Source organism: Lampetra fluviatilis, chromosome 7, assembly GCF_964198595.1.
Source record: "Lampetra fluviatilis chromosome 7, kcLamFluv1.1, whole genome shotgun sequence".
NCBI lineage: Eukaryota > Metazoa > Chordata > Hyperoartia > Petromyzontiformes > Petromyzontidae > Lampetra > Lampetra fluviatilis.
In genome coordinates, this window is record NC_136281.1 from 13,832,202 (window position 1) to 13,859,119 (window position 26,918).

General features: G+C 53.5%; 1 protein-coding gene across 1 annotated transcript in view; it reads right to left on the reverse strand.

Annotated features, from left to right (window-relative positions):
- Positions 1-7,661: 7,661 nt before the first annotated feature.
- FBLN7 (fibulin 7) overlaps positions 7,662-26,918 on the reverse strand; it is a 32,079-nt gene continuing 12,822 nt past the window's right edge. The window contains exons 2-8 of the mRNA XM_078858588.1: positions 26,122-26,278; positions 22,478-22,651; positions 16,940-17,065; positions 15,966-16,112; positions 14,672-14,809; positions 13,660-13,798; positions 7,662-9,662 (exon numbers count right to left, since the gene is read on the reverse strand). Coding sequence (XP_078714714.1) covers positions 9,281-9,662; positions 13,660-13,798; positions 14,672-14,809; positions 15,966-16,112; positions 16,940-17,065; positions 22,478-22,651; positions 26,122-26,278 — 1,263 coding nt within the window. The 3' untranslated portion in view covers positions 7,662-9,280. The remainder of the gene's footprint in view (positions 9,663-13,659; positions 13,799-14,671; positions 14,810-15,965; positions 16,113-16,939; positions 17,066-22,477; positions 22,652-26,121; positions 26,279-26,918) is intronic.

The window sequence follows — 26,918 nt, forward strand, 5'->3', positions numbered from 1 at the left end:
AGAGTAATTCGTGTTTAAATTACATGGCAGTCGACCCGATGCGTTTGATTCTCAGGGGATCGAATGTGTGTGTGTGTGTGCGCGCGCACTCGGACTGAGACCATCAACAACTCGCTAATCTTGAGAACCCGGCTTAATCACAGGAGGCCGTCTGGATTCGAACTCAGGAAGTGATCTCAGCGGTGCCGTACTCGGCGCTCTGACCTCTGAGCCACTGGGCCATCTAAACAGCATCACACATATTACGGCTCTTTTTAAACGCATACGTAAACATTTGAAAAGACAATTTTACAATAAAAGAAAGGAATGCTCAAACAAAACAAAACCCAAAGGACATTAAATAAGAACACAAACATGTACTTTTTTTTTTGGACCAAAATAAGCATTCATCTATCAAAGCGCCCATTTCCGAGATCCAAAAATAATACGCTGGGGGGTGGCGCCGCTCATGCGGGCGAGAGGTGTCACTGTCGAGAGGACCTGAGTCCGTGTCCAGAACGTGGCGTTCTTACAGCCGGACCTACACTGGGCCCGCGCGTGCCGCACACGTGACTGGTCACTTTTCATGAGCGGTGCAGACTTCGCGTAAATCCACACACACGAATCGTTTCCAGCGCCGAGAGCGTTGGAAACGATTGATGAAGTATGGTCAAATCGATATGCATATTCTTTTTTCAAGGCTCCCCCTTTCTTCCCCCTTCCAACCCAGCTTATATACATGCTCCAAGCGCGTGTGCTGTTTCATTCAGACGCTGTCGCCTCGACACACCTGGTTTTCACCTGAGGACGGCTACTTGCGTTGTGGCCGAAACGTCGTGAGAATAATTTTAGTATGTTTTATTTTTATTATTTTATTACTTCCCTTCTACGTGACTTTACCGAAAGAACCAAGAAGATATGGTCAAATCATTACTTGACGCCCAGCCGCCGCCCCCCCCCCCCCAACTTACACACGCACACACGACCGGCATGGCGACGGGAGAGGCTCTCATCCAGCAGTGGATTTGACTGAACGAGCCCGAACGCCGTCGCTCCCTGGGTCGCGTTGTTGCGCGCAGCTCGAGCGGGCGTTCGACACTTCACGTGGCCTCAACGTGCACCCAGCCTGGCACAAGCGCCGTGGCGACGTCACCGCCACTTATTGGCGAATGGCTGTTGTTGTTGTCTGTCTGTGTTGTGTGTGTGTTGTGTGTCTGTCCGTGTGTGTGTCTCTGTCTGTCCGTGTGCCTATCTGTATGTGTGTGTGTCTGTCTGTGTGTGTCTGTCCGTGTGTCTGTCTGTCTGTGTGTGTCTGTCCGTGCGTGTGCGAGCGAGCGCGTCTTTATCTGTGTGCGTGTCGCCGCGTGCCTGGCTCTTGACGAACGCACGCGCGGAATGCTCTCAACGTTTACTGCGCGGCACCCCCCCACCACCCCCCCACCACCCCCCCACCACCCCCTCACCACCCCCCCACCACCCCCTCACCACCCCACCACCCCCCCCCACCACCCCCCCACCACCCCCTCACCACCCCCCCACCACCCCCCACCCCCCCCCACCACCCCCCCACCACCCCCACCCCCCCCCACCACCACCCCCCACCCCCCCCACCACCCCCCCACCACCCCCTCACCACCCCCCCACCACCCCCCACCCCCCCCCACCACCCCCCCACCACCCCCACCCCCCCCACCACCACCCCCCACCCCCCCCCCACCACCCCCCCACCACCCCCTCACCACCCCCCCACCACCCCCCACCCCCCCCCACCACCCCCCCACCACCCCACCACCACCCCCCCACCACCCCCCACCCCCCCCACCACCCCCACCACCCCCCCACCACCCCACCACCACCCCCTCACCACCCCCCCACCACCCCCCACCCCCCCCACCACCCCCCCACCACCCCACCACCACCCCCCGCCTTCATTTCATAGCGAGCTGTTGTTGGCGTGCGTTTCCCCGCAGTTCCATCGTGTTTGGGTTTACATTGAAAGCGGGATGGAGGGGTAGTGGCGGTGATGGTACGTGATTTGTATTTATATCCTTGATTTATTTATATTTAGTGATTTGCTTAGCTTTCCCATACTTCGCACTCCCGTCGTGTTTATTTTTTTTTAGATAAAAAAATGTTTCATTCCACATCCTCCCTCGCATCGTACATTGCAACATCGTGACGTTCTGGACGGCGTTACCAGTTGCATCGACTGTGTCAGGCACTCCGGACTCATCCGAGCAGGCGGGGAAGGGCAGACTTTCTTTGGAGGAGGGGCCGTGGGTGGGCCAGGTCATTGCCATTCTGGGCTCAGGTAGTTAAGATTGTCCCAATGTGTAGGAATGGAGCCCATGCACGTGCTGTATTTTTCTTCCTTGTCTCTGAGCTTAGCGCTTAGATACTCCAGTGCTGAGATTCGGCCTATTGTGATTCATCCCCTGTCGTGTCTTTTTAATATCTTGTTTGTTGTTATAATTGTCTGACCCGCCCCTACTGGGCATCTGTGAAAAAGAGCTTCATAACTCATCGGATTCTTCCAGGCTGCATAAACAATCTGATACCCGGAGTGCATTTCTGGTGGTAGACCTTCCCAGTGCCCTTACACAGTGCACAATTGTGATGTAGCAGCGAATGTGGTGCTCGCTAACAGCACTTGCCCCAGCAGCCTGTGTAGCCTCTACACGGGATACATTTTACTGGTAGGAACCCACTGGTTCCACCAGCCCACAGGGGATTATTGTGTTCATCCGTCCGTCATGCAGGGAGGGGCTGGGTGGGGAGGAAGGGGCTGGGTGTGGAGGGGAGGGTGAGGAGGGGCTGGGTGGGGAGGGTGGGGAGGGGCTGGGTGGGGAGGATGGGGAGGGGCTGGGTGGGGAGGGTGGGGCTGGGTGGGGGGTGGGAGGGCTGGGGCTGGGTGGGGAGGAGCTGGTCACCCCGTGGTTCCCTTATAAAACTCAACGTTTAACCTACTTACGCCGGCTTATGCCCGCCCTCACAGTCGGGCATATTTGCGGAATACACCACGCCGCCGTTGACCCTGGTCATTGACCGAGCAACCCAACGTTCCTACCAGCTCCCGCCGCAGGAATGTGTTTTGTTCACATCTGCACGCGTGCCCATATGTACTCCATCCAGAGAAGACGCTTACAAACACACGTTCTCGCAAGCCACCGCGGTCCATCGCCCGCCTTGTGTCAGTTTACCAATCATCAGGTGCGTGCGGTGTGGAACAGAGCACGGTAGTAATAGTAGTCGTGCGTCACACGCAAGCACCGGCACTCGGGGAAATCCTGATACGGTTTTTATTTGTTGGGGGGAGGGTACTAATTTATGGCCGAGTCAACCTAGAGGAACAAGTTCTGAACAAGTTCTGATATCACCCCCCCCCCCCCCCCAGCCTGCAATGAGAGTTCAACCCACGTTCGCCGAGTGCGTGGTCCAGTCTGCTAATTACCGCCGCAACTTACAAGGGCAACGGAGTTCGCTCGTTAGGGTCTCAGCAGACTGTTTGGGGTAAGCGCTGTTCGCGAGCACCTCGTGAACGGGAACGGCACACGAGCGGGTGGTGTGACCAACGCCGAGCCCGGCCGCCTTTGTCTCCCGAGTGGCCTCGTTTACGCATCGCACCAGGTACTCGCTTGAGGCTGAGTCGACCGAGGGGAGGCCCAGGAACGGTTCAGATAATTCTCGACTCGTGTTGGCTGTAAGAGGAAATCGAGCTCAACTGGCCCGGTTTGTAGCGCAATGCGCTAACCACTACACTGTAATGCCCCACCAGCATGTGTGTACGTGCATACGTGTGAGTGAGTGAGCGTGTGTGTGAGTGCATGCGCGTGCGAGTGAGTGAGCGTGTGTGTGAGTGCGTGCGTGAGTGAGTGAGCGTGTGCACACGCTTGCGCGCGTCTGCGTGAGCGCGTGTGTGGGTGAGAGCGCGTGTGCGTTAGCACCTGCCCCAGTCAAGGTTAAAGCCCTCGAATCGGACATCTGGACCCCATAAATCCCCGCAGTTGAGCTGGTCCCGAGCTGCCTGTGTTTATAGCTCCGGTCCAAAATTGTTCCCGTAGGAAGCAGCGCCGAGTGAGCGCCCGGAGACTCGAGGAGGAGGAGGAGAAGATGAAGAACAACAACACGAGGCATCGTCAAAATATCGTCGCCTCGAAGGAGTTCAATTCGTCATTCACGCCCATTAACCCATCTGTCCAGACCTTTGAGCGCAGCTGCCGTCATCCGCGCGTCCGTCACCACCGCCGCACCTGACCGGCTGTGGTGACGTATGGCGCAGGAAAGGGATTCAGCCGGCAATGGATCGATGAAGGAGAGTGAATGCATTTTACTCATGTTAGCAAACACGGCAGATGGAAGAAAAACAAACGGTGATGTGTAATGTCAGCTTGCTGATGAAGACACAATTTTATTTTGGTGCGGGCGGTTTTCCATTGGCCGAGTTGCCGTGCCGAGCTGGAACCGAACCGCGATACGCCGGTCTCAAAGAAAGACATCCGACTCGGGGGCTGAAGTGGGGCCAGGGCTAATGACGCGTTCATCGTGCACGACATCGGCCGGTACGCCGCGCGGGCAACGCTCTCTTTTTTTTTTACGATCAGTGGAAACAAGAAGATGCTCGGTGTAGTCGGCACTTTGCTTCGTTCATCATTTCGTAATTTTTTTTCAACTTTGCTTTATGTAAACCCCCACCTCTCGCTCACTCTCTCGCTCACTCTCTCGCTCACTCTCTCGCTCACTCTCTCGCTCTCTCTCGCTCTCTCGCTCACTCGCTCACTCTCTCACTCTCTCGCTCACTCTCTCGCTCACTCTCTCGCTCACTCTCTCGCTCACTCTCTCGCTCTGCACGCAGCCCTTCTCGCAGTCCAACGGCCTCCGACGGGTAGCTCATAACTCACCGCGTCATCTCCACGTGCCGTCTCAACTCGGGCAGTTGTGTGTGCGACATCGCCCATTGCATGAAACACATTTGACACATTTGACCACAGCATTTGTAAATGAAAGCAACATCGGCTTGCCAACTCGTTTTTTTATATATTTTTTATTTTCTTTTGCACGGCGGTTGGACAGCGGAAGGTGAAAAAACGCCGTGTGGCCTTGGTCATAGCCCGTGACAAAGCGACAACTCGCGAATCGCAGTGCTAAACATTTAACCGTCGATGCCTCGCCGAGCCTTCAGTTTAATTGAGGGTGGGTGCCACACTGGGACTTTTGGCCCCTTCCACTAAGGCGTGTTAGGCTTTACGTGGTGGAGAACGATTGGGGCAGGAGGAAGCCAGAAACCCCGGAGAAAAACACCCCACCACGCATACCAGGTGGGTGGCACTCAGCGCTGCCACCTCCTCGCCGCACCTCGCTCGCAGCCTCCCCGCCTCCCGACACAACTGACCGATCGCCTAAAATATGAAGCGGACTCAACGCTGCTTTAGCTTGCGAGAGCCGACGAGTTCGGGGCGCGTTCTGGCCGCCCCGGTTGCAGGCGAGCGTCACGGGAAACGCGACGGGCGCAGGAGCAGTCCCGTGCCAGCGTCTTGAGTCGGACTCCAAAGTGTCATCCCACCGCCAAAAAAAACCACCAAGCGACCAAACATCCCTCTCCCGTTCCGAATCATCATTATCATCAATCATCATCCACGATCAATTCACTGCTGGATGCAGGCCTCGCCAAGTCGTCGTCGACGTCTTGCACAGGTCTGCGATGTGACGATCCACACCTGTACTCGGGGTCCTTCCGCTAGCAATGGAGATGCACCCTCTTACCTTTAACATCCGGACTGTTACGTGGAGGGAAAGATCTCACCAAGAAGGCAGACGCTTTTCCAACCATAGCACATTGCATCTCCTGAGACGTTTAATGATACAACAACATACAAACTACCCGGAGATTAAATGACTTCTGTTGGAGAAGGAATCCGTCTTTCCTTACCCATAACTGTCTCGATACAAAGTCCAACTCCAGGACAGCCACAACGAATGCCTTTAACCTTTAAGGAACGGCCGTCGATGTCGTAGTGGCTTTATAATTCGAGTTGGAACGCAGCGAGGGCACGACGGCCGCAGTGGGTGGTGACGGCCTCCCGTCTTCCTCCCAGCCTCAACAAGCCTCGACCCCGACACATTGTGGGTTCTCGGCTCCTCCATCCGTCCGTCTCTGTCCCTCGGCCCTGCGAGCGTCGTTGTGGAACGGCGCGGGTGCCAATCGTTTTTGAATGCAGACGTGTGACGGCGTATCGATGAATCAGATGAAGAAAATTAGCGATTATTTTACACGTCAAAGTGTACGGAAAAGGATGGATTATTGGCGTTCCGTGCCAATCGATTGTAATTATTACGCTGACGTGACGTTCGGTGCTTCGTGGGACGTACGGAACTGTACAGGTGAGACGTGACCGCGAAACGATACAAACGAGATGGCTAAACGAGACAACAACAACAACAACAACAACAAAAAACAGCAACAACAACAAAAAACACTGGCTACTTGAATCGCGACCCGGATCGTGAATATTATTCGAATCGTTGGGGGTGGAGGTGGGGCTTGAGGGTTCAATTTCGAACTGGGACGATTCGTCGATTCATCGACAAAACTTTTCTTGCGATCGATTACTCGGGCTATTTTATAACAGCAGTCGTCCCCCTCCATCCCCTCCCACCCCCTCCCACATTCTGCTTCGCGAAGGCGGTAAACCCCCCTACAAGCCACAGCCAGCGTGACGCAGCCGATGGTGCCATTGCCATCACTAAACCCCGCCCATCACCTCCCGTCCAGCGGCACACGTGGGAACAGAGGTGAAACGTTTTTGTTTCTCTCTCATTACAACTGTTATCGTGTCTTCCCATCAGTCGCGTAATCTAACCGTAGACTAGTTGTACTCTATCATGTAAACACGCATTCATCGACCGATAACACTTGAATAATATATAGAGGACGGCAGAACATGGGGAGACTGGTGGCGGTTGACCGCGTGGCTGCTGCTCTTCCTCCTCCTCGCGCCTTTCGAGTCGTCCTCTCTCCCAGAGTGAGAGGATGCCGTGCGGCACGTTACAATCTAAAGTCATTATCGTTACACGGAGCGATTGATGACTTTAATAATAATAATAATCGGGTGGCCCAGCTCAGGTTGAATCGTCGCGTGTCTCACGGCGCGGTGCTGTGAGCGTCTCAGGAAACCCTAAAACCTCGCATAATTTATTGGCCTCTGTTTTTGCTGATCCCAGATAATCAAGGGATTCAGGAGACAGGATGATAATGATGATGATGATGATTTGACAGCGATTAGTGCGCCAACGTACGTATGTTGGACTTCTTGCGCGAAAGCAGTTCAACATGCATATATATACATACATGTAAAACTGCTTTTCGTGATGAGTTTGTTGTCCTTCCCCCGCACCTCCGATGAACACGGTTTGGCTACGTACGGTGCGAAAGAAGTTCCACATGCATACACGCGTGCAACGTGTTGCTTTGGATTGGCAAACGTCGATCGTGGCGGGCGTGAAGAGTCGAGTGGAAGGCAATGGATGCAGAGCCGTGAAGTTTCACTGCCGATGCCGTCTTGCAATAAGCGAGGAGACAGAGTTTGTCGCGGCTGCGAGAAGCTTCTACCTCCTCTCTGCCGAGCAGAGAAGAGGTTCAAAGGGAGATATGCAAACTTGTTGACCAATAATCAGACACTCGCAGCTTGTTGTCTTGCTTATTTATTTTGAATTACAAATTCAGTCGTCACGCGCTACACGCGCCTGATGATTGGTCAACAAGCTCAGATAATATTCCTTCGATTCGCCTGTGCGTCACGTCGAAAACACACACAAACACCATCTCAATCTTCAGCTGAACCGGCACTCTGTACGTCACGTGGGGGGCGTGTTGAATAACCATCGGGCGCGGGTAGCGTGTAAGACTGAATTTATGTTCGAGAACATTGGTGAAGATGGAAAGGCGGACTTTAGTGGACTGGAATCAGAGAATTCCCGTTCCGCTCTTCTCCAGCTCCTCTCACTGACAGTGTTCACGGCTCGTGCCTCCATACACTCCAGTCTCGGGTAACGCTTGCGCGTGGTGGTCATTTAACGCGTGGTGGTCAATTACTCCACTTACACGCGTCACCCGACACTGCTAAACCTGTCTTCTCACTTTCACTCCAAAGCGTGAACTTGGCTGGAGGGTATTCCCCCGGTCGGCATTAACCCGCCGACCCTGCCCAAATACACACATGTAGTTTTCATGTGCCACGTGCATCGAGTTTGAACTCGAGTTCCCATCGCAGCCGTTTGTTTCTGTACGTAATGTATCTTGTCAACTCGAATTGTCCGCAAATTTGGGCTGCGGTCCGCATTTTAAAGGGGCCCAACTCACTTCACGGGCTGGCTAAAATTCCCTCCGTAAGAGTTCGGGCTGCCGCGAGTAAATGCGTCACCATGTATGTTAAAAAAAAGACTTTGGAGTCGGATAAATTATTACATTTTATATTTAAATTTGACATTAAATGTTGTCAGCAATGCGGTCTTGGCCACTGACTCGCGAATGCGTCTTAGAAAATAGTATTTTGGGGGTAGAGACCTGCCCACCTCGCGTAATAACTCTAGCAACTCGGAAAAATTGTTGAATTGCTACATTTTCAGCCGATGCGAGTTGTCACTCCGCTGGAAACCTGGGACGTAAATGAGGCCAACTCTGGCCGACTTGAGTCGACCCCAGTTGGCTGTCCCACGGAAACACAGCACGACGATCTCAGCCCTTTCCCACTGGCTCAACCGAGCCGCGCCAGCGCAGAGGGCACTCGTGGTGCGGGCGGTTTTCCATTGGCCGTTTGCCGTGCCCAGCTGGAACCAAACCGTGATACGTGGGTCTCAAAAAAAGACATCCGACTCAGGGGCCAAAGTAGGGCCAGGGCTAACGACGCGTTCATCGTGCACGACATACATCGGCCGGTACGCCGCGTGGGCAACGCTCTCGCCGCGTCATCTCCACGTGCCGTCTCAACTCGCTCATTTGCGCGTGCAACGTCGACATCGCGGCTCGAATTCTGCAGCGGTGACACAACCCCCACTCCCCCCACCCCCCCCCCCACACCGCGGGGCCTCCCTCGCTCTTCGCGGCCCCCTCGGCGAGTCTCGGTTTTACGGTTGGTGGGGGGGAGGGGGGGAAGTCAGAACTCGGAAAGAAGAGCCTCGTACAAAACCGGAGCCGCGCTGCTATAAAACAACAACAACAGCAACAAACATCAACAACGGCAGCAACAAATATCGCAGCAAAGCGGTGGGGGGTGAGGGGGGGGTGGCGGAGGAGGTCCGGTGAGGCCTAGAAGTCGTAAGCCGACACGAGCACGGTGACGCGGGACACGTGCTTGGCGAGCAGCGATTTATCTGCGAACTCCGCCATCTCCAGCTCCAGCTCGAGGGATCGGGGTCCGCGCAGGGGACTCACGAGGATGAGGACCCCCGTCTGCCGGTCCGAGCGCTGCACCATGAAGTGACCTCGGTGGCCGCCGGCGCCGCCGACGATGCCGAAGCGGAGGCTGTCGCTGGCGGCGCGGCTGCCCAGGGGCGCTGCGGAGCCCATGCGGAACAGCGTGGCCGGCGTGCTCAGGTTGCTGGGCAGGGCCAGGTAGTGGTGCGAGATGGTCTTGGGCGCCTGGTGGCAGCTGCGGCTGTCCATCGGGCACGGGTTGCGCTCGCAGTGACTGCGCCACGTGCGTGGGTGGGTGGGTTTGAGGAGGGGGGGGGGGGGCAGGGAGATGGTGGGGGGGGGGTGCCATAGTTTGTGTAGGAGAAGGGGCGCACACACGAATGCACAAACGCGTGAGCACACGTAGACGTACACAGGCACAAATAAACCCCCCCCCCGTATAGCCTTAACGTAATGTTTACACCTCATACCAGGTACTCATTTGAGGCTCAGTCGACCTAGGCGTGGCCCAGGACCGGTTCATGATAGTCGTCATGGACACGTGCGTAAGCGCACGAGGCGAAGAGATTCACGCGGGGCAGAGCGCACGAACACAATAGCAGCGCACGTGCATACACACGATCTCACACGTGCATACACACGCACTCACGAATACGTACTGACGTAAGAACACACGTTATGTTACAAAAGGGTGGGGAGGAGGGGTGGGGCATTCGGTCGGCCCGAGATGTTTTTGTTGCTGTTAGCAGATCGATTCAAGAAGGAAGGAGCTTCCTTCCAAAAAGGCAACCATACACGCAGACAGAACGCACGCACGCGCACACACACACACGCGCGCGCGCGAAAAACACAACACACAGGGCACATTTGCACACAAGCACACAGGGAGAAACACACAATACGGCATACGCACACGTGCGTTGCATACATACAAAGACAAAGGTCTACCCCCCACGGTATATCCTCAACAGTCTGGTGGGGCAAGTGCTGTTAGCGAGCACCTACAGTAACTACCGCTCGCAAGTCCCTTGCGCCTCGAAAGAGCCGCGTGCAGCGTCACAATGGAGCCGCAGCACGTGGCCGCAGCACGTGGCCGCAGCACGTGGCCGTAGCACGTGGCCGCAGCACGTGACCGCAGCACGTGACCACAGCACGTGGCCGCAGCACGTGGCCGCAGCACGTGGCCGCAGTAAACAATCGGAGCGTCACGTGCGGCAAAGACCGCCCGTGCAAGCCTTTAACAGACTGCTGTGGGCAAGTGCTGTTAGCGAGCAGTTATGATGAAGGCCGGAACGACACACCAGGGAGAGCGGGTGGGGTGGGGGGGTTGTTGGGGGGGGGGGGCAGCAACACGCCCAGCCGCCTTTGTCTCCCCAACGCTAACGTTTTCGCACACCACACCGGGGTACCGATTTAACGACGAGTCGACCCACGCACGCGCGTGCAACTAAAGTCGAGCACGCGGAACGAGAGAGGAGAGAGAGAGAGGGGCCGCGCTCATTGTAACCACATCCCGCCCCTCTCGGCTACGAGCACGTGGTCGAGGCACTGGCGTCACACGTGACCTTCGCTGTGCAGGCCTGGGACGAGCCATAAGTCACCGACATTGCTCCGCAGGGGCCCAGGGATGAGCTCACAATCTGGCCTCCAGTGTTTGCCAGACTTCACGGCAAAATGTTGGGGGGGGGGGGTTTAAAGAGAGGCAATGAGCGCTTCCTCGTGTCTCGATCCCGCGCGTTGCGGCAAGTCCCCGCGTACGATGCGCGCGCCGTGGTGCCTCCCTCTCTCTCCCTCTCTCGGTGGACTCTCAAATCGGAGAGACGACGACGTCGTCGTTTTCCGCGAGCGTGATTTTAAGAAGAAGAAGCAGAAGATGAAAACGAACAAGCATGCGGCACTATCGCCGCTCAAAACTCTCGTCTTGTTTCCCAGCGACGCGCGCTTTTTGGTTGCTTTACCCGTCCCAGTCATCGTAAATCCAGAGCCGCTCTTATAAGGTGGTTATGATGTACGTGAACTAAACTATGTTAATTATAAGCAATTGTTTGTTTTACCAGGTAAGGCCAACTGAGCTGTATGGCTCCTTTTTCAGAAGCGACTTGGCCACAATCGATAGCTCAATGAAGTGGCTTATCGCGTTGAATTTTCTAGCAACCAAATACTCGAAACGCGTGACGTTGATTCTTAAGGTGGAGGGAAACATCGGAGGACTCGGATAAAGATCTACGCCACCACGGGGCAGAACACGCAAACTCCAAACATACAGACATCGTCAGGGTCGGGAACGAACCCCACGACCTCCTGTATACCAGTGAGTGGATCACGGCACAAATGTTGTGAAACTCCCTTCTAAATTCAAAACTAATGTTCTATGTTGAGAACTAATTTCTTTACGGCTGCTTTTTGTGTTCAGTTTTTTGTCCGTCCCGAGCACACCTCCGATTAACACGGTTGGCTACGTACGGTGCGAACGAAGTTCAACATACACACATGTTCCCGCGAATGTCGAGGAGGTGCCATATACCCCGTCTCGCTCGGGGAAGGCAGTGCAGCAAGTGGGCCAAACGCCATCTGTTTCCATCTGTACGGGGGATATCATTATCTCCCATCGCACGCGTGGGCTTTATCGGGTTTCCTCCCACTTGTGCAAACAACTCATTAATTGGCTGAAAACATCTTGTAAATAAACAAAACCCCAATTGCAGGAACCTCGGTCAAATTTTTGTTTTTCCCCCACAGCTCAAGTGTGGCCTTCGCGGATAAACAACTGAGTCCGCTGTTATTTTACGGGCAATGCGATTTCGTTCTGCCAACACGCGCGCACGCGTTAGCGTAGCTGGGGCGAGAATTCCTTCAATGTTGTGTGCGCGCGTGCGCGTGTGTGTGTGCGTGTGCGTGCCGGGAGCGGGAGTGTAGCGGTTAGCGCTACGCTGCGCTATGAGCCCAGCGACCCGGGTTCGATTCCCGCTCACGGCCAACACCAGTGACGATTATCTGAATCGGTCCTGGGTCTCCCCTAGGTCGACTCAGCCTCAAATGAGTACCCGGTGCGGTGTATAATCACCGCCACTGGGGAGACAAAGGCGGTGGGGCGTGGTGCTGGCCACCGACCCCCTCGTGTACCGTTCCGGCCTTCATAGGTGCTCGCTAACAGCACTTGCCCCTACAGTCTGTTAAGGTTATACGGGGGATCTTTGTCTTTTTTTTTGTACGAAGCACCGTGTGAGTCGGTATACGGCAAACGGCACTCACTCGTGAAGCTGTTGCAGCTAAAATAAACACTGCCGTAAAAACAAACAAAAAACCACCCCAACAACAACAACATCAACAGTTCAGAAACGCAGCGGCTACGAGGCCTGTGACGCACTCCACTGGCGCGCGCCTGTGTGCCCGCCGGGTATTTGTGTGTGCGTGGGGAGCGGTAGCGTCGTAGCTGGCTTGAATTCAATAACTCCCTCCCCCGGTGAAGGTCAACATCAGAGGTCATGATTCTGATTATCTGTCCAGGTCCTAGACCTCTCCCTAGGTTTGACTGGGGTCAAACTTAGTGTTTGGTGCATTGTGTATAAACATCATCACTCGGGAGACAAAGGCGGCCGCGTGTGGTGCTAGCCACCGTGCCGGCCTTCATGGGTGCTCACTCCCAGCACTTTCCCCAACAGCTGGTTAAGGGCTACATGGGGGATATTGTCCTTTGTCCGTACAGTTTATGTGTCTGTGTTCTCCGCGAGACTGACTGACTGATGGATGGAGAGACTTCGACGCGCTCACAGTCGAGACGATCGACCACCGCTTCACTGAATGACCAACTAACCAACCCTCTGCATAACACTCACAGGGTAACGATTGACCGACCGACTGCCAAATTTGACAAACTCGCTGAATGACTGACTCACTGACAAACCAACTAACTACCCAACAGACCGACGACCTAACTATCAGACCAACCTAAAGACTGACTTACCAACCATCAGAAAAAAAAAATCATCCGACTGACTGACGGACAATGAGGCTGACCGACCGACCATCAGACCATCAGACCGACCATGAGAACGACCATCAGACAGAACATCAGACCATTAGACCATCAGACCGATCATCAGGCCGACCACCAGACCATCAAACCATCAGACCATCAGACCGAGCATCAGACAGACCATCAGACCGACCACCAGACCATCAGACCGACCACCAGACCATCAGACCGAGCATCAGACCGACCATCAGACCGACCATGAGCACGACTGACCAAGCGACTGCGCCGTACTCACAGTGGGGATGTCTTCACGTAGCTCACGTCTCCGTTCGACTTCGGACACTCGGGGTTCACGCAGCGGAATCCCCCTCGCAGGTTCACGCAACGTGCGGAGCCCGAGCAGTTGTGCCGCTCAGCAGTGCACTCGTCCACGTCTGCACGGGGGGGGGGGGGGAGACAAAGACACGTGGCACGATAGACGGACCGGGACCACGTGGACTCACGACGACCAAATCACCCCGAAGCTCTCAGAAGCTCGGCGGAGATGAGCCTGGTTTGCGCCTGGGAATTCCAGCTGTTGTAGTATTGGCGCTGCGCGCTGACCAGGAGATGGCGGTACATCGAGAGATTCTTAAATGCATCCGCGCGGAGCTTTTAGATGTTACCCCGTCGCATGAGAGCGGGTCTTCATTTGCACCAACGAGTTTGGCCAAACATCCCAATGCAGCGACCCTCCTGAAGCTCTCTTCAGACTCAGGCGCGGGTCTCCTGCCCGACCGGAGAAGACACCGGGACACGCCCTGGTGCCACGTGCCAACATTCGTGTCGTTGCCGCATCTGTGTAACATTAATGACACCGGGCACAAGATTGGGTGCGTCTAATTTTCCGGAACAGGAGAAGGTGGGGGGCGGGGGGCGGCGGGGGAGCGGTGGGTGTAGTGGTTAGCGCTACGCTGTGCTACGAACCCGGCCGCCCGAGTTCATCCCACTCACGGCCACCAACATCGGTGACGATTATCTAAATCGGTCCTGGGCCTCCCCTAGGTCGACTCAACCTCAAATGAGTACCTGGTGCGCTGTGTGTAGTAAACATCGCAACTAGAGAGACAAAGGCGGCCGGGCGTGGTTGCTGGGCCACCCACCCCCTCGTGTGCCGCGCCGTCCTTCGTAGTTGCTAACGGCACTTGCCCCAACAGTCTGTTAATAGTCCACGCGGGGGCATCTTTGTTTTTGTTGGGGGAGGTGGGGGGCGGGGGGTTTGTCGTGACGGCAAGGGGTGTTAGAGAGGCTGGCTGGACCCCACTCACCCTCGCAGCTTCTCTCGTCCGCCTGCAGTCGGTAGCCCGCGGGGCACGCGCAACGGTACGAGCCGGCCGTGTTGATGCACTCGTGCATGCAGAGGCGCGCGTCCGGTTTCGACTTGATCAGCTCGCACTCGTCCACGTCTGCCGCAGGCCGCGTGGTGGAGGGGGGGGGGGTTCAGGGGGTGGACGCGAGACGAGCGCTGGAAGTGATTCATCGATCTGCCGTCGCAGCTCGTTCTTCACGAGCGGGTGAATCGAATTTTGTCACGTGAACAAAACGTGGCAATTGGTTACTAACTTGATTTGGAGCTTTTGTGACCGCAGGAATTATTCTTTGGTTCTTTTGGTAAAGTCACGTGGAAAGATTTTTTTTTTATCAATGAACAAAAAGATTTTTCTTTCTCCGTGACTTTACCGAAAGAACCAAAGGAGTATAGTTAGTTACGAGTTCAGCGCGCCGATGTGTCGGAAGAGTAAACCCGCAACCATTTACAATTCGAGTGCGACGTTTCGCCGGCAATTGCAGCCAGCCTCGTCAGGCGACGGGCAGAATTGTGGAGAATGATTCGTGGATGAGAAAAAAACAAAATTGATCCGAGAATGAACTCGCTTTTGAAATCACGGAGCGTCACCATTGCCGTGCAACTGCCGTGTTCCCAGTCTGAGCGAGTAGTTGCGCAACATGCGACCGAGTTGCGCAACTGTTTCCTCGGCTTCGGACAGCGGCGCATTGATACGTTTAAGCCGATGGGAAGAAAGGAGACGCAACCAACGAGACAGAAGGTAAGGCACGGATAAGTAGGTAGTGCTGTTTGTAGTGATTTTTCTGATGGTGGAAATAATTATACCGATGCGACTGTTGCTGCTGATGATGATGGTGGTGATGGTTGGGGTTGTAGAGACACGATGATAACGCTGATGATTAAGAAGCTGATGATGCTGATGATGATGACGCTGATGATGCTGATGACGCCGATGATGATGCTGATGACGCTGATAATTATGCTGATGACGCCGATGATGCTAGTAATATTGATGTTGTTGATGACACTGATGATGCTAATGATGACGCTCATGTTGTTGATGACGCTGATTTTGCTAATGATGACGCTGATTATGCTGATGACGATGCTGATGTTGCTGATGACGCTGATGATGCTAATGATGACGCTCATGTTGTTGATGACGTTGATGATGCTAATGACGATGCTGATGTTGCTGATGCTGCTGATAATACTAATGATGTTGCTGATGATGCTGATGATGACGCCGGTGATGACGCTGACGATGAGCTCACCTCGGCACAAGCTGTTGGCGCGCCCGCTCAGGTGGAAGCCCGGCTCGCAGCTGCAGTGCTGGGAGCCTTCGACCGCCGCGCACCTTGGCGTGCGGTTGAACGTGTTTCCTGGGGGGGGCGCCTCCAGCGGGGACGGGGGGCCCCCCACTGTCACCCGCCACCCGCACAGCCGAAGCAACGACTCAAAGAAGGACCGCGCGGCGGGGTCGAGTAATCGCGCGAACGCTTTGCGCGCAGAAGGTGCCCAAGCGAGGGCGGTGCGGTGTGTAACTCTCATCGCTCGCGAGATGAAGGCATTGGTGCGTGCTCGTCACACCACCGGCTCCATGCGCCATGCCGGCCTTAATAGGTGCTCGCTGACAGCACTTGCCCCTAACGCACAACGTGAGGGTAATGAGGGCGTGGAAACGTTTGGACGAAATAATATTTCGGTCGATGGCTCGCGGCGGGGTTCATAATGGCCGTGCCAGGGACACTGAGGGCCCGGGTTCGAATCCCAATTTGAGCCACCCGTGATTGGCATTGGTACGACGCTTGTCTCGGTTCGCGGCGGAAATTCCACTCTCCTATGGCGGGGACAGTTTATCCATGGGACGACTGCCGTGGCCTTTGCTTAAAGTGAGTAGCGAGTTTTATATTGACCCCGAAGGTTCTGCTGATGGTGTGTGCACGCATGTCGAACTTCTTTCGCACCGTACGTATCCAACCGTGCCAATCGGAGGTGCGAGGGGCGGACAACAAACTAAACACAAAAAGCAGTTCTCAAGAAATTAGTTTTCAATCCAAAATTATTTCAAAGTGCACGGCTCCAGCGGCTTCCTAACATCGGACGGAAGAGCGTTCCAGACGGCCGCAGAAAGCGCATCTGAAAGCGCCGCGCGACGCGGGTGACCGCCGCCTTTGTTCGACGACGACGAGGATTACGACGGAGGGCGGCGTCGGTGACGATGCGAGCGAGTGAGTGAGTCTCTCACGTGGCAGGGTCGCGTGCTGGCAGGCGGCGCCCGTCCAGCCCGGCTGGCAGAGGCACGCGTAGCGGTTGATGTCGTCCACGCACGTGGCCCCGTTCTGGCAGGGGCTACTCGCGCACTCGTTGACGTCTGCCCCCGGCGCGTTGCGTGCGGAGAAGGCAAGGGGTGGGTGCATCGATTCATAATGAAGGGGGGGGGGGGGTTTGGGCGGGAGGGTTAGATCGTTTAAGTATAAATGTGTCGTTAAACCCGCTGCCACCCGACACAGCCAATCAGTCAAGTTTGTCACGCAAACTAAACGCGCCAATTATGTTACCGTTTCAGCACACCGGTGTGTTGGAGAGTAAACCCAACAACATTTACAATTTGGATACCGGGATGTTTCGCTGGTAATTACAACCAGCGTCATCAAGCGATTTTGCCAGAATTGCATTGACTATCTCTCATTTATCTTTTAATTTTAGAAGGTAAGGCCCACCGCTGAGCTATTTTTCAAAAGCGACCTGGCCACAAATGATAGCTCAACGAAGTGGCTCATCATGTGGTAATTTAGAGCAGCAGCCACATTCTCTAAACGCGTGATGTTGATTCTAAATGTGGAGGGAAATTCTGGAGGACCCGGAGAAAAATCCACACGATCCACGACCTCCTGCATACCAGGCAAGGTAGTTACCATCTCACCACCATGGTGCCCTGACGACGATGAACACGTGGTCAGCCGCTCCAACATCACCCTCGACAACCATCGTCATCGTCATGATCAGGGAGCTGCGGTGGTGAAATGGCCCAGCAGGTCACGCGTCCACCGCTTGTTGTCGCGGAGATTCACGCCTCGAATTCCAGCGGCCGCCCCGGTTAATACCGCGGGTAGCATTTAACCGTAGCACTGCGCGCCGTCCACTTTGCGGTGGTCGTTCAAGATCGAGTGACGCAGTTCGCAAGAGTAGGCCCGTTGTGTGCCGGCGCCAAGTCAACATTTGGCGCAATTCGAAAAAAAGTGCCCGCACGCTAATCAATTGGGATTACACAGAGCAACCACTGCGAAAAAGCGGCAGAGAAAAAGAATAACACTGAATAACACTGGTCAACACACTTTTTTTGGCATAAGGTATTCCAACGGTTTAAAGGTAATTTTGGGGTGCTGATTCCAAATCTGGCATCAGTTTTTGTCTATAAAAACTGCAGAAGAAAAATATTAAATAAATGTGGATATCTACATAAAATCATATTATAAACACACTATCCTAAAAAAACTGCACCATATTTTAACACTAAAGCAGTCACTGACTCGCAACAACTTGCAATCATAAGTGACAGAGTTAATTTCGGGTAAAAGCAATGAAAATGGGGTATATGCCGATAGCATAATAATGAGATGTGATAGAGCAAATCTGAGATCAGATTTGGAAAAAGCACCCTGAAATTAGTCTAAAACAGCTGCAAAAGTCCAGGCCAGAAAAAAAAAATGTTTTTGTTGACCAGTGTAATTAAACGAAATAATAATAACGACAACAATACACATCATCAGCAACAGCACACAGCATTGTGTGCGACCTCTTGCTCGCAGCGTTCGGAAACAGGTCTCGGATGTCTTTGTGTGTTTTTTTTTTGGGGTGTTGTACCGACGTTTCGCCGCACGTTCTGGAAAGCTCAGTCAGGAACTGAAGCCACGCAGGGACGCGGAAAACCTGCACAGTCGTATTCGGGAAACCAGGAGCTGTTGCGGAACCGGCCATGCTCTGCTGTTGAAACTAAGAAAGTCAAAACGAGTCCGGAGTTCGCCTGCTTAATCAAACTCTGCTGCAAAACTCGACCATGAATGCTATTGACAAATGCATAGAAAAGTAGACACATTGAGCACAGGGTTCATTGGAGACGCGAAATCGGAGAGGGGGGGGGGGATCTTTCTCTTTGATGGCTCTGGTCGTGATAAGGGTGGTTGTGGTGGTGGTGGTTGCGGCTATGGTGATGGTGGTGGTGATAAGGGTGGTTGCGGCGGTGGTGATGGTGGTGGTGGTTGCGGCTGTGGTGATGGTGGTGGTGATAAGGGTTGTTGCGGTGCTGCTGGTGGTGATAAGGGTGGTTGTGGCCGTGGTGGTGGTGGCGGTGGTGATAAGGGTGGTTGTGATGGTGGTGGTTGCGGCCGTGGTGGTGGTTGCGGCCATGGTGATGGCGGTGGTGATGGTGGTGGTTGCGGCCGTGGTGATGGTGATGGTGGTTGTGGCCGTGGTGATGGTGGTGGTGATGGTGGTTGCGGCTGTGGTGGTGGTGGTGGTGGTGGTGATGGTGGTGGTTGCGGCCGTGGTGATGGTGATGGTGGTTGTGGCCGTGGTGATGGTGGTGGTGATGGTGGTTGCGGCTGTGGTGATGGTGGTTGCGGCCATGGTGGTGGTTAGCGGCTGTGGTGATGGTGGTTGCGGCAGTGGTGGTGATGGTGGTTGCGGCTTTGGTGATGGTGGTGGTGATGGTGGTGGTTAGCGGCTGTGGTGATGGTGGTGGTGATAAGGGTGGTTGCGGCTGTGGTGATGGTGGTTGCGGCTGTGGTGATGGTGGTGGACCGCTCATCTTTCCAGAATCTCACAGCGGGGGCTATTCGACCTCCTGGCTCAGATTTACGACAAGATCGCAGCTCGCAAGCGAACAATCTCCTCCCCTCCCTGCAGCCGGCGCCTCCGCCGCATTCCTGCACAGCTCACCGTGGAGAGCGCGCGCCACATAGTTTCCAGGTGCCCGCGCGCTCAAGGTGTCGCCACGCGCCGTCAAAGCAGCCACGCAGCTTCTATCTCACGAAGCCCCCGCCCCCCGCGGCCGAACCCTGACCTGAAAATAGTGCGGGTCACGCGTCCGTACGTCCGTCCGTCCGTAGCAGGGGGTCGTGGCAAACCCGCGTAATGATAATCCAAGAGAAATTACGTTTTCGAGCATAGTAACTCGCAACGCACGCGTCCTGTGGTTGTGACCGTCCATCCCTCCAGTCAGCCAGCCAGCCAGCAAAACTTTTATTCTAAAGTAATGAGTGTAACGTTGTATGTATGTTTGTTGAACTTTTTTCGCACCGTACGTAAATAAACCGTGCTGATTGGTGTTGCTATGAAACTAATTTTGGCCAAATTGATCCGAGGGTTCTGCAAAACACTTAGCGATAAAAAAAAACAGCTAAATGTATTCCCCTTGGCGTCACTAGCATAACAAAATACGCGTCTATCTGCTTCACGGCAGAAGTTAAAACCAGAACCAAACCATTACGGAACCATTCCCGAGCCGTCACCAAACCATTACTAAACCTTTACCGAACCAGAAAAAAAAAACATTACTAAACCTCTACTGAACCAGGACTAAACCATTACCAAACCATCATTGCTCTCCTTTGAAGGCAGCGCGTGATGCCATTAATATAATTTGTACGAATATAATAATAATAATGTTGAGTATTACGATGACTACTGACTTTTATTACGATGGCGATTCTTATTACGATGATTATTGAGTCCCCCCCCCCACCTCCTACGCATTCCACAAGTAGTGACTAATCCTATCTGCATTTCCCATAAATATACTAAATTCCTCTTGATATGCACATTTCTTTGTCAAGGCGCCCCTTCCCCCTCCAACCCAGCTTAAATATACGCTGCCAAGCCTGGTGGTGCCCATTCAGACGCTGTCTTTCCGACAGACCTGTTCTTCACCCGAGGACGGCTGCTTGCGTTGTGGCCAAAACGTCGTGAGAATTGTATTTTATGATGTGTATTTTTATTATTTTATTATTTCCCTTCTACGTGACTTTACCGAAAGAACCAAGAAGATGAATCCCTGCAGTCACGAAAGAAGCTTTCAATCGAGATTATTGAGTCGTTAGAATAACGACGCTTAAGGTGGCGATGGTGATCGTGAAGAAGGCACTGATGGTAAAGCCACTGCCAACGAATTCCAGTTTCCGAGTAGGTGTCTACGGGCCTCTATGCGAGTCTATGGGTCTCAATCAAGTCTGTGAGTCTCTATGCGAGTCGACGGGCCTCTGTGGGATTCTATGGGTCTCTATCAAGTCTATGAGTCTCTATGCGAGTCGACGGGCCTCTGTGGGATTCTATGGGTCTCTATCAAGTCTATGAGTCTCTATGCGAGTCCGTGGGCCTCTTCGTGAGTCTTTGGGTTTCTAAGTGAGTTTATGGGTCTCTGCGCGAGCCTCTGGGGTCCCTATGAACGCACGTGGGTCTCTATGTGAGTCTCTGGGTCTCTATGAACTTACGTGGGTCTCTGAGTCAATCGTTGGGTCTCTATGGGAGTTTTTTTGTGGGGTGTTTTTGTTTCCTACAGGAATGTTTTGCGGCTGTTCTGCTAACTGTAAAACTCACCGCTCGCTCACGTAGAGAGAGGCATTTTCTCATAACACATTGTTTCAGTCTTTCTTCGCCGTCCCGGTGTGTATAAAATATCATTTGCAAGAGATGCCAAGAATGTTATATATACACACACACACATACTAAAAAAAAACACCGGGAGTGATTTAAATAATGTGATGAATGACTTGCACATGCGATGTAAAGCCAGGATGAAAATGACTATGAGTGGAATGCGTCTGATGTCCACGTCTAAGACTTCGCAGCTTTGGAACTTGGAGCGTACCTTGGCTATCACGGCACTGGGTGCCTCCTCGCCGCGCATAGCTCGCGTGCAGACACAAATGATCAGACGTGAATCATTAGCATCGTCTCCATCCCCAGCCACGAGTAATCCACTGCTGGATGAAGGTCTCCCCCCCCCCCCAACGCAACCAAGGTTCGCCACCTTCAATTCTACGTTTCGAAATTCAACAATCCACCACTCCCCCCGGCACCTGTACACGAGCCGATCTCGTTGCTCCATCTCTTAACGGTGGCCCCCTTCTCTGGAACGCGTCCCGTTCCTCGGCTGCCCACTCTGTCATTGTTTTTGACCATCGGCCATCGATCATTTCTTCTAACCATGACGTATTTCTGCCCGTTTTCTTTTATACCTAACGTCAAAATTACGCCTTTAACCTGCGTAGGATCTCGGATCCACGTCTTCCTCTTCCTGTCTCTCAGTGTAAGCCCAAGCATGCATCTCTCTAAGTGCTTCTGTTGCGCACTTTGCAGTTTTTGTTCCATTTCTTTCGTGAACGACCGCGGCGTGTCCCAGCCATGTGGATGCTGTTGGCACTGCTGGCTGTGGTAGTGATCATGACGACGGTGGTGGTATTGGTGGTGGTGGTGGTAGCAGTAGCGCTGACCACGTGGACGCTGTTAGTGCTGCTGGTGGTAGTACAAGCGGTTAGTGGTGACCACGTGGTTTGTGGTGGGGCTCTGGCGGTGGAGGTAGCGGTGGTGACCACGTGGTCTGTGGTGGGGCTCTGGCGGTGAAGGTAGCGGGGGTGACCACGTGGTCTGTGGTGGGGTTCTGGCGGTGGTGACCACGTGGTCTGTGGTGGGGTTCTGGCGGTGGTGACCACGTGGTCTGTGGTGGGGCTCTGGCGGTGGTGACCACGTGGTCTGTCGGTGCAGGTGTGTTCCCGACGGCACTGACTGTGGCAGTAGGGCGCCTCTCCGCTCCAGGTGCCGTTGTCGAGGCAGAGGCGCGTGCTGGCGCCCGTGAGCAGGAAGCCCGTGTCGCACACGAAGTGCGCTTCGTGGCCACTCGAGTGCTTCGATCCGAGGCGATGTCCATTGGGAGGGGCCTCCAGCCGCGGGCACGAGGCCACTGGGGGGGGGAGAGCGCAGAGTGACCACAGTCATCATCGTCGTCATCGTCGCCGTCATCATCATCGTCGGCGTCGTCATCGTCATCATCTTCACCGTCGTCGTCATGGAATATTTCGTATATTTGTTGAACTTCTTTTGCACCGTACGTAGCCATCGTCGTCATCATCGTCATCATCTTCACCGTCGTCGTCATGGAATATTTCGTGTATTTGTTGAACTTCTTTCGCACCGTACGTAGCCAACCGTGCTAATCGGAGGTGCGGGACATTATCGTCGTCATCATCACCATCGTCGTTGGCAGGGTGGCAGAGTGGTAACGCCTCACAGCAAAAAGCTCCTGGGTTCGACTCGGGCTGCTTTCTCTGCGGATATTATATGTTCTCTCCCTGCAGGGCCGTCCATAAGGGCTTCGGGGGGGGGGGGGTTGGAGGTGGGGGGGCTCGGGGCAAATCCCACGATGCGCGGGTCTCCAACGCGCTCACACTGAACGGGAAGAATTACAAACTGACAGCGCGACGCTGAAGCGCGGTTGCCTTTGGGGGTCCCTCGGATTCACCGTGCCCTAGGGATGGCTCTATCCCCCCCCCCACCCCCCTGTTCTGCGTGGGGTTTACTCTGGGCTCTCTGTTTTTCTCCCCCAAATATATATTCCTGGTTCTGTTGGTAAAGATAATTTAATCAAATCAATAAAAAAAATGTTTTTATTAAAGATAATAACACATATATTAACATCATGGACAACGTGACTGGTATTGGTACAAAGATAACAATGCTCAAAAGCTACCCGCATATTTACTCAATTTGGATTACACAGCACCAACGGCAGACACGTCCTCACCTATTGAGACAACTGGGCATAACGCTCCTGAGTAAGAGTTTTGAAACTCAAATGAGGCCTTCCTGGGTCAAACAGCAAGCCTCGTCAAGCCTGATGACGTCAGCGTCATATTCATGATCAAAGTCAACACCATCATCGTCATCATCTTAGACATGTTCATCATCAAAATCATCGTTATGATGGCCATCATCGTCTTCATCATCATTGTCCTGCTTGTCATCATCGTTATTATGAGGAGTAGCGACTACAGAAACAACATTCGCAGTATCATCATCATCAACAACAACAACAAGGGTTGACTAACAAGCAGCAGCTAGACCGCTTCTTGCCATGGGAATATTCCACCACTGGCTCCAGCACACCAGTGGCATGGGGCTATAGAAGTAGAGTACAACAATGCATGTTGCTGCACTTCCCATTGCTGCCCACAACGTAGCCTATAACACCTGGCATGCACGGCGTTCGCCCATCCAAGCAATATCTCGGTGTCATCTTTGCTTAGCTTCTTAGCAGTGGCAGCTTTGCTGCACGTGACCTGTGACCCAACACTGTGGAGGCAGCAGCCAGGTTTGGTGGATCACCGCACAAATGTTGTCAAACTCCGTCCCTGTGGACGTCGACGAGATGCCATACCCTGGTTCCCCAGGAGAAGTCAGTACAGCATGTGGACTAATCGCCATCTGTTTCCATCTGTACGGGGATTGTGCATTGGCCCCTCGCGCGCGTGTGTGTTTTCTCCGGGTGCCTCGGGTTCCCTCCGACTTGCATAGTAAACACAACTCTTCATTCATCGGTTGAAGAGACATTAAAATAGAAGAAAAAACCTCAATGCAGGACCCCTCCTGAAACAGATTCCTACGAACTCACTGTGGCTCTCCCGGATACATAAACAAAGAAGGAAGAGAACTGACGACCCATCGGACGCACTGCCAGGTGATTTGTCCTCGCGTCTGTTCATGACCCTCACGGCGCTCATTGAACGGCCAGACAGAGCAACCAATAGAGACAGATGCAGAACGTGCAACGAAGGGGAGATTCGTAGGAACGTCCAGCTCCGAGTAGCTCCTACCCACCCTCCTACAGACACGGAGCCCCGACTCGCGTCTCGACTCATATCGCTGAACAAAAAGCCACCGTGATATCGCCAATGGGTCATTCTACCCCCAGCTCTGGACTTTAGCAAAAAAACTAAAATCGGCAAAAATCACGCGAATTTTTTTGTTTATTCACCAAGAAAACACGCGGATTGGAGGGGGCCCACGTGGTTACAAATCACAGCTGTGAAGTTGGATCAACTTTTGGCAGGAGGAGTCCATTCGCTCTTTGTACCTGTCCGCGCTACGGAACTGAAAATGATTCGTGTGGAGCCGTGCGTGTTCACGTCTTTTTTTTGTATCCAAACACAACACAGTGTGGTTTCAGCTGCAAATATCGATGTTCTCAAAACGCCTGGTGCTGGCTTCACACCCTGGTGACTACGGAATGAACTCCGCTTGCCAGCTACACATTTTTTATTTTTTATTTTTTTTTATTTTATGGGCAGCACAGAAATCACAAATACGCACCCTTAATAAATAAAGGGCTTCTTCTTCGTCAGAAGTATACGGGCTCTCTCTCTTTCCCATCTTTGACGAAACGAGCAGATGTGTCGGGGGTCAACGTGCATCGCCATCGTTCCACGGCGAAGACACGGAAGAGCCCTCACCAAAATGTTCGTACACGCTTAAGTGTGAGCGTAGCAACAAAACAAAAACATTGTCAGTCGCGCTGTGCGGCTCTCCGATGTGTGTGTGTGTGTGCTCCGTGTTCTTCGGCGAGATGTCTGACGTTTCAGATGTCCCGCAGAAGATCCCAGAACGTGCAGTGAAACGTCAGTCATCGGGCCAAACAACAACAACAACAACAACAAGGAGACAGTCGTCAAGATTCTAGATTTGAAGCTTTCGTGACTGCAAGGATTCATATTCTTAGTTTTTTTCGGGAAAGTCACGTAGGTGACGTGACTTTACCGAAAAAAACCTAAGAATATAGTCGTCAAGATGCCACTGAGACCCAGGATTATTTGTGGCAATCCATAGGGGCGAGTGATGGTTCTAGTGATGGGGCTAGTGGTGGGGGTCGTGATGGTACAGGGAGTGATGGGGATTGTGATGGCGGTGAGGGTACCTGACTCTGATACGTTTCACGGTTGAACCGCGTGCTGTGTGCGGCGGCTTGTACGACGTTTCGCCGTGCCTGCTGAGACCTGCTTCAAGAACTAAATCGCATCGATGGGGAAGTCGCGTTGAGATTCGTGACGTGGGCTGCGAAACTCCGGCGAACCGAGTTCCATTCACGCTCACGGCCAACACCGGTGACGATTATCTGAACCGGTCCTGGGCCCCCCCCTAAGTCGACTCGGCCTCAAATGAGTACCTGGCGTAGCAGTGTGTAAACATCGCCACTCGGGAGACAAAGGCGGCCGGGCGTAGTGCTGGCCACCCAATTCCCTCGTGTGCCACAGTGCCGCCCTTCATAGGTGCTGCTCGCTAACAGCACTTGCCCCAACCGGCTGTTAAGGCTACACGGGTGATCTTTGCCTTTGTTCTGACCACTCCCCCCTCTTCACCCCCCCGCCCCCTCTCTCTCACCTGCTCTGGGCCGTGCCCCCCTGCTCACGGTCTGCTGCAGCCCCGAGAGCCGCTTGCGAAGCTGCTTCATCCCCTCGGCCCAGCGCGACTCCTGCGCGCTCAGCGACTGCTGCAGCTGACGCACCGCCACTTGCAGCTCCTGGCGATTTGCGCATCCCTGGGGGATGAGCAGCGGGGAGGGGGGGGTTAGGGGGTGAAGCCGGAGATTGAATCGCCACTGCCCGAGTTTTGTAGATGCAGCGGGGAAGGAGCGTTGAGTCATTACACTGGTCAACAACAAAAAAAAGTGTTTTTCTGGCCTGGACTTTTGCAGCTGTTTTAGACTAATTTCAGGGTGCTGATTCCAAATCTGATCTCAGATTTGCTCTAGCACATCTAATTTTTATGCTATCGGCATACCCCATTTTTATTGATTTTACCCGAAATTAACTCTGTCACTTATGCAAGTTGTTGCGAGTCAGTGGACTGCTTTAGTGTTAAAATATGGTGCTGTATTTTTAGGATAGTGTGTTTATATCATTTTATGTAGATATCCACATTTATTTCATATTTTTCTTCTGCAGTTTTAATTGAAAATGCAATATTTGATATCTCAAAAACCTGATGTGATAGACAAAACCTGATGCCAGATTTGGAATCAGCACCCCAAAATTAACCTTACAACGGTTGGAATACCTTATGCCAGAAAAAGTGTGTTGACCAGTGTTATTAAAATAAATAAATAAAACGTTAACATATTCATATTCTTTGGTTCTTGCGGTAAAGTCGCGTAGGTATAAAATCAAATAAATCAAAAC